At 45.5% G+C, this 7,728-nt stretch overlaps 1 protein-coding gene across 1 annotated transcript; it reads right to left on the minus strand.

Annotated features, from left to right (window-relative positions):
- Positions 1-2,717: 2,717 nt before the first annotated feature.
- Positions 2,718-7,400, minus strand: LOC146342343 (vomeronasal type-2 receptor 26-like). The gene is made up of 5 exons (XM_084807810.1): positions 7,155-7,400; positions 5,897-6,751; positions 4,667-4,894; positions 4,007-4,133; positions 2,718-3,622 (listed from the first exon to the last, which is right to left on the minus strand). The coding sequence occupies exons 1-5, from the start codon at positions 7,230-7,232 to the stop codon at positions 2,718-2,720; spliced, it is 2,193 nt and encodes a 730-aa protein (XP_084663936.1). The 5' UTR covers positions 7,233-7,400.
- Positions 7,401-7,728: the final 328 nt, after the last annotated feature.

Below are 7,728 nucleotides of genomic sequence, written 5' to 3' on the forward strand. Positions count from 1 at the left end.
CTTTTTTTACAAGAGTGGAAATGGCGGCAGCCAGCCGGAAGACCAGCCTCTGCCGCCACCACCGTAGGTGCCGCCAGAGCCACTGCTGCCAGCTGAGTCTCGTCCCAGGGGGGATCCGCAGGGGTGGCAGGGGGGTGGCAGGCCATTCCGCCACAGAGTTCGGGGGGCAGAATGCACTGGCATTCGGCCTCACCGAGATCCGTGGCGGAATTCTCTGCCATCCCTACTCTGTAGGCCTCATATCTTCACAGCAGTGCAGACTTCTTTTGGCAAGCCAGAGACTGGTTTCATCTCCTGCAAACCTAACAATCAGCCTTGAAGACATATAAGATAAGGATTTGCTGCAGTGAAACCTAAAGCTGGGCTGAAGTATTGGCCCAGTATTTCTGAGAAGTTTCATGGGTGGAATAAAAACATCCCTTTAATATTGTGATGATATTCAGTAATGTCATAATATTCAGGTGTGGGTGTGTGTTTAAAAAAAACTGTTCATTTTGGTTGTAGGGGGTTGTTGCCCCGATTTAAGAAGAGGCCAGAATTAGGAGTGCACAAAAGCTAGGGTTGGCGGAGAATTTCTCCCCGAAACTTCGGGGGGCCGAGCGCCAACATGTTCAGCCCCCCGAACAAGTTTCGGGGAGAAATCCTCCGCACCCCCCCACACCCCGCACCCCCCCCGGGACGGGACTTACCTTCGCCGAATGTCCCTCCCGGCGGCGGGTCCGGCTGGCGGTTCGGCGGGTGTTCGAGCGGGGCGGGAGCGGCAGCCGGTCTTTCGACCGGCTGCTGCCGCCGCCATTGCAATGAAAGAAAAAAAAAAAAAAAGCCCCCTGATAGGCTACGTGACGATTCATGTAGCCTATCACAGCTAGATTTGCAAAGTCAGCCGTGATAGGCTACGTCAATCGTCACGTAGCCTATCACGGGTGACTTTAAAAAAAAAAAAAAAGTGTGTACGGATAATGGCGGCCCCCATAGGGAGCTGCCATTCCCGTTCCTTATTTGGTCGCTATAGTCTACGTAAAGATTTATGTAGACTACGGCGAAAATAAGGGCAACGCTATTTGCGCTGTAGCGTTGCCCTTAAACATAAATCTTTACGTAGACTACAGCGACTAAATAAGGAACCGGAATGGCGGCTCCCTATGGGGGCCACCATTAGCGTACGTGCTTTTTTTTTTTTTTAAAGTCACCTGTAATAGGCTACGTGACGATTGACGTAGCTTATCACGGCTGACTTTGCAGATCTAGCCATGATAGGCTACGTGAATCGTCACGTAGCCTATCAGGGGGCGTTTTTGTTTTTTTTTTTTAACTTTCGTGTTCGCGGCCGGGCGAGGCGGGAAGCCTCCCCCCCGGCCTGAATTTCGGCCGGGCCGAGGTGGGAAGCCTCCCCCCCTGGCCTGAACTTCACGGGGGGACCAGCGAAGCACCTCCCCCCCACCGTGAACGTCCTTCGAGGGCAGGTAAGTAACTTTCGTCCACCCCTAACGAAAGCCACTTACCTGGTCTCGCAGCTTTTCGCGGTGGGGGGGAGGCGCTTCGCTGCTCTCCCCCCGAAGTTCAGGCCGGGGGGGGAGGCTTCCCGCCTCGCCCGGCCAAAATTCAGGCTGGGGAGGAGGCATCTCGCCTTGCCCGGCCGCGAAATAAAAAGTTAAAAAAAAACTTTAAAAAAAAAAGCGCGTACGCAAATGGCGGCCCCCATAGGGAGCCGCCATTCGCGTTCCTTATCTGGTCGCTGTAGTCTACGTAAATCTTTACGTAGACTACAGCGACCAAATAAGGAACGTGAATGGCGGCTCCCTATGGGGGCCGCCATTAGCCGTACGCTCTTTTTTTTTTTTTTTTAAGTCACCCCTGATAGGCTACGTGACGATTTACGTAGCCTATCACAGCTGACTTTGCAAATCTAGCCATGATAGGCTACGTTAATCGTCACGTAGCCTATCAAGGGGGCGTTTATTTTTTTTTACTTTTATTGGAATGGCGGCGGCGGCAGCCGGTCAAAAGATCGGCTGCCGCCCCCGCCCCAGACGAAGACTCGACGAACCGCCGCCGGGACCCACCGCCGGGAGGGACATTCGAGAAAGGTAAGTCCCGTCCTGGGGGGGTGCGGGGGGTGGGGGGGTGCAGAGAATTTCTCCCCGAAATTTCTCCGGGGGGCCAAACACGTTTGCGCTCGGCCCCCCGAAGTTTCGGGGAGAAATTTTCCGCCAACCCTAGCCAGAATAGTTTTTGTCATTCTCTTTTTTCTTCTAACAAACCAACAAAAAAGTTTGCTGCCACTTTAGGCAGCAGAAGAGTGGCAGTTAAAGTGTAGCGGAGTTCCCATTTGTTGAAGAATGGGCCAATGGGAAAACACTACATCATCCTGAAGCATAAGTCCAGTAGCATCTGGGGAGATGAAAAAAAAGATTTCTGGAAATTATTTTTGCTTCTAAAAAAAATGAGTTCTAACCCCTCTGCTACCTCTTCTTAAATAAGGGTAATCCCCTCCACTGACAGAAATAATGGAAACTGAGGTACTACCACCAAAGTCACCAAAATGCAACCCCAGATTTCATGGGAAACCACTGTCCATGCAAGTGGAGGCACTTTTAGTTAAATCAGGTAAGGAAATAGTTCCCAGCAGTCAAGTGAGAGAATTCAATTTCATGCAAGCTGCCCTCTTTCTCACGCCACCGTTCCTGAAAATGATGTCACTCCCCTTTCCCCAAATTCTAATTATAGTTTTTCCTGACTAACTGCTCTCTTGCATTCAGCTCAGGCCTGAATATAATAATGTAGCATTTGGGGAGGAAGATGCAACCCAATAAGCCAGAACCAGAGGCCAAGATGGAGAAGACCTCCACAGCCACCATATATTTCCCCTTGGTGCTCAGGTAGGTTGGCACAAAAGACACCCAAACACTGCAGAAGACCAACATGCTGAAAGTGATCAGCTTGGCTTCATTGAAAGAATCAGGCAACTTCCTGGCAAAGAAAGCCACAGTGAAGCTGATGAGGGCCAGAAAACCCATGTAGCCCAGGACAAAGTAGAACGCGAGGGCTGAGCCTTCATTGCATTGAACTAGGATTGCGCCAACCTGGGAGTGCTTATCACATTCTGGAAATGAGGGAGAGGTTGCCAACCACACAACACAGATGCCAGTTTGAAAAAGAGAAGAGGGAACAATGATGGAGACTGCCAGTCTTTTCCCAAACCATTTTCTCATCCTGTTTCCAGGCTTTGTGGCCATGAAGGCCAAAACCACAGTGATGGTTTTTGCTAACACACAAGCCACAGCAATGGAGAAGATGATCCCAAACACTGTTTGCCTCAGAAGGCAGGTCACCTTCCCAGGCCAGCCAATGAATAAGAAGGAGCAGAGAAAGCAGAGCAGCAGAGAAGAGAGAAGGATACACGTGATGCTCCAGTTATTGGCTTTGACAATGGGAGTATTTTGGAATTGAACAAAGCTCCACGCCACCACCACTGTGATCACAGAAAGGGAAAGAGCTAAGAATGCTAGAACTGCTCCCAAGGGCTCCTTATAAGAAAGGTAGATTATTTCTTTGGGAATACATTGGTCCTGATTCTTGCTTGGATACTGATCTTCTGGGCATTTCTCACATTGGTCTGCATCTGAAAGTAATGAACAAATGCTTAGTATCTCCAGAGTTCATGAAGGTTTCCTCTGTTTAGCTGGAATCCATTGACTGGAGCTCATATAACAAATCCTCTTTCTTCAGCATCAGTGATAGTATTTGTGTCAGCATTTCCTTTGCATACCAATGTTCATAGTAACCATATTCATGCATTTGTGATTAGAGAAACGTAAGAGGAATTAAAATACACCTGGCTGTGAAACGTCTTGTCTTTTGTCTAAGTAACAGTACTTGGATGGGAAACCACCTGGGAATCAGGCTTCCTGTATTGAGCAGGGGGTTGGACTCGATGGTCTTGTAGGCCCCTTCCAACCCTATGATTCTATGATATCCATGATATCTATGACAATCCTTCACTTACCCATCTGGACTGAAATCCTCCCTTGGGAGCACTCAACACAACCATAGCAACACACTTGCTTCCCCTGCTGGACCAACATGCTCTGTCCTGGGTGGCAGCTCTCGACACAGGTGGAACTGGGCAGCATCTAATGATAACCAAAAGGAAGGACATTTGGGATGGAATGAGCTACTTTCCCCGCATTGCTGTAACTCTCAGCTACATCTCTTTTTCATCAGGACACAATCAGATCAGCATCTTTGGGTACATGCCATAGCATTAATGCATCAGAATGGCCCATGACTGATCACAGCCCTCTAATGAAGTTGCTTCTTGCTGCCATGACCACTCATTGATTGTCCACTTGCTCAGAAGGGCAATATTTAGTTCCTGCTTACTGCTCTACACTCTCGCTTGGGGTGGTGGAGAAAAGAACTGGACCAAGTGGACCCAATCCCACTTCCACCTAAGCAAGTTTATTTTAGTTTAAGCTACCAAGGACAACAGTCCACTTCATCAGATGCATTAATGTCACCATTGTTTTTCAGGAATTTTGGGGTGTCTCCATTGGGTATGTCCATTGCTAAACCCAGTGTCACCCAACCCTGATACCAATATCCATGGTGGCTATATTAAAGTCTTGTTGTTAATGATGATGAGGATGACAATTATAATTCCTACCTGATTAAATTTGTGATTCCAAATAATAGCACTTCCATTAATGATGAACTCTTTCCCTGCAGGAGCCTGGGGATCTATCTTTCCTATTTGTATTCTCTGGAAAGATGCATTGGAGAAAGTGACCAAGTTGATGAGATCATATCCCCCTGCCAGGTCCCCATTGTCATCAAAGAATATTTCTTCACCACCGTTATTGTTAAATCGGATATTTCTCAAAAACACATGAAGCTAAGAGGAAAGCCAAAAAAAAAAAAAAGAGGAAAAAGGTCAAGCAGTGAGTAATGGTTGAATAGCATGTATATGCAAAGCCGACTTTCAGTACTGACTAGCCTAGTATCATAGCCACCAGAAATATATCTAGATGATTTTGTACTTTCCAAACATTTTAAATTGTCTTTCCGGGGTGGGAAGGAAGATATCAAGGAACATGAATCGGTGCACCAACAGACAACTATCATCTTCCTAGCACACCTTAGACAATGCACTGTCTGCACAACAAGTATCTTCTCAGTGCTACAGAAAGGAGAATTCTGCATGGACCCCCTGAGATCAGTGATAATGGTGGGGATGCCCTGAGGAGATTCCTCCAAGGGATGGGGTTGGAGCTTAAGTCCTGTCTACTAGAAGAACCCTAAGAGGCTCCACAGGCTGGATTGTGGTGCCCCCATGCCAGGGTTTCCACTATGAAGAATGCAGAAAGGCAGCACTGACAGAAAATAGCACATGTTGATATGGGTACAGAGTTGCCATCTGGGTTTGTTGCAAAGCCTTGCTCTATTTTTTTTTTTAATCTTTCTTACGTGGCCTGTTGTTTTTTTACTGGGTAGATGGAGGTTTATAAAATTATGAATGGTAATGAGTAGATTAAGATTTCTCTCCCTCTGTTATAATATTAAGAGTCATCCAGAGAAATCCATTGGTTAGCAATAGTTTCAAGATATGCTAAAGGAAGACGTATTTCAGAGAATGCATGATTCTTACACATTTCCTGCATGGCTTTAAAAGGGACGAAAATAAATTTGTGGATGACTCATGACCTATGGTTCCCTCTCTATTCCTGTTCCAGACACAAGCTGAGACCTTCATTTTATGTTGTGGTCTCATAAATTATGTCTGCTAACATGGTTTTCTATGTTCTGCTGTTGATTTACTTATAGTTTCATCTTTCTGATTAATTCTTCTATAATATTTGAAGATATATTGTGACTTGACTGCTGGAACTGCAGCTACCTGCCATGGCTGAAATTCCCAGAGATCCTGTGTTTCTCCATCTCTCGTTGCTTTCTGTCTGGTTCTTGATGAATCCATGGCATGGAGAGCATGTGCGACAGCATAAACAGCATTGTAGATATTGTAGCTCTGGCCAGACATTCCCATTTCAAACACAGTTCCAGGGAGGCTCCCCAACTTCTCCATCCCAGTGCAGTTTCTCTTGCTCCGGGTATAGAGATTATATGTAGGGAGAGAACAGAAAAATGCAGTAAACCAGAATGGTCCAATTAAATGAAGAGTAGACTGGAAAGGATTTATCTTCTCAACAAAGTCTTGAAATCCTGGCATCATGTTTGTATGCAGTCTGAATGACAAGGTTCCATTGAAGGTTTTAGGGGCAAATTTTCTCACAGTTCCTAAAGCAGTGAGATCCCATTCAGCCGTAGTGATCCACACTCTCTCTGTAGGATGCATAGAAACAATTTCTTTTATATTTAAGGCCAATCGTAAGCCTTCCAGAGACTCACTGTCTCCAGAAACAAGAATCACATTGACTTCATTCAGTGTGAGAGCTGAATGAATTGGTCTCAGTTTTTCTTGAATTCTTTCATATGGTAAAAATAGTGTCACTTTTGGGCTCACCTGTGCCCAAGCAATGCAAATATTACTCTGTAAAAGCCTTGGCCTCAGGGACCGAAGAAAGGTTTCTCCACTGTCATCTTCTGAAACAATGAGACCGATCCAGTTCCATCCAAAATGTTTGAGTAGCTCAGCAATTCCAAAATACTGAGGACCTTCATTTGGAACCATCCGGTAGAAAGAAGGGAACTGGGTTTTGTCCCTCAGTGCTGGATCCAAAGAGCCATAGCTGAGCTAAGAGGAAAAAAATGCTTTCAGGACTGAAAAAACCTTTTCATTGGCCAGAAATGACTCCATCCATCCATCTACAAAGGTTAGCATGTTCCTCTCATTCAATATAATCCTATAACAAACACTGTGGATTCTAACTGCCCAATCTTTATTTTCTAGCAAACTCACCTTTCATGATTACTACTAAGGCCCAAAAGTGCTTTCTAAATATGTGGAAGAAACTATACTTCCCAAGTTTACAGCTCTGTCATGCAGCCACTAACGACTGGATTCTCAGTTTTGTTGGTTGCATTTCCAAGAATTGATATGGATACTGTTATGGCAGTGCAGTCAAAAAAAGATATGAGTGTGCTGTGCAGGGATTTTACATTTACCCAGTTTTGATGTGTTAATTCTAAACAAATACCTGTGGTATCTTGTAGATATTCAAGATGTTGGCCATCTGGATGGAGTTCTGGGAGATAAGCCCTCCTATTACAGCCATTACTTTATCTTGCTTGCCACAGTTGTAATTGGGCGGAACCTCTTGTCCATTAAAGAGAAGATGCAGAGTGTTCTCACAGGTTTGCCTTGAATTAAAAGCATTGTTGTAAAATTTGGATCCCAGTGTGGTGTTGGGTAAGAATTCAGCATTCTTGTTGATCTCGAAAATGGCAAAAAGGAAGGCAAGGACATGTTGGTAGTGTTTAGGGATTATGCTGCAATTAGATGGGTATATTGTATTAAATGAAGTATGTTAGAACTTGCTTTATGATTTCCCCTTCTAACTGGTGAAGATGTTGCATCAATAGGTTAGAAAAATATTGCTCTCATACTAATGACACAAGGACTCTTCCCCAAAAAACGTGAGTAGGCCTCTTTAAATGGCAGAGCCAAAGAGGTCCAGAGCTCTTGAGAGTAGTTTTCATTGGGGATGTGGGAAGCCCAGAACCAAATTTCTGCTCACCTGTGAAATGCACTAAATCTGCAATCCCTGTCTT

Source organism: Heloderma suspectum, chromosome 6 (assembly GCF_057233095.1).
Source record: "Heloderma suspectum isolate Gila_16-S chromosome 6, 16-S_ref, whole genome shotgun sequence".
Taxonomy (NCBI): Eukaryota; Metazoa; Chordata; class Lepidosauria; order Squamata; family Helodermatidae; genus Heloderma; species Heloderma suspectum.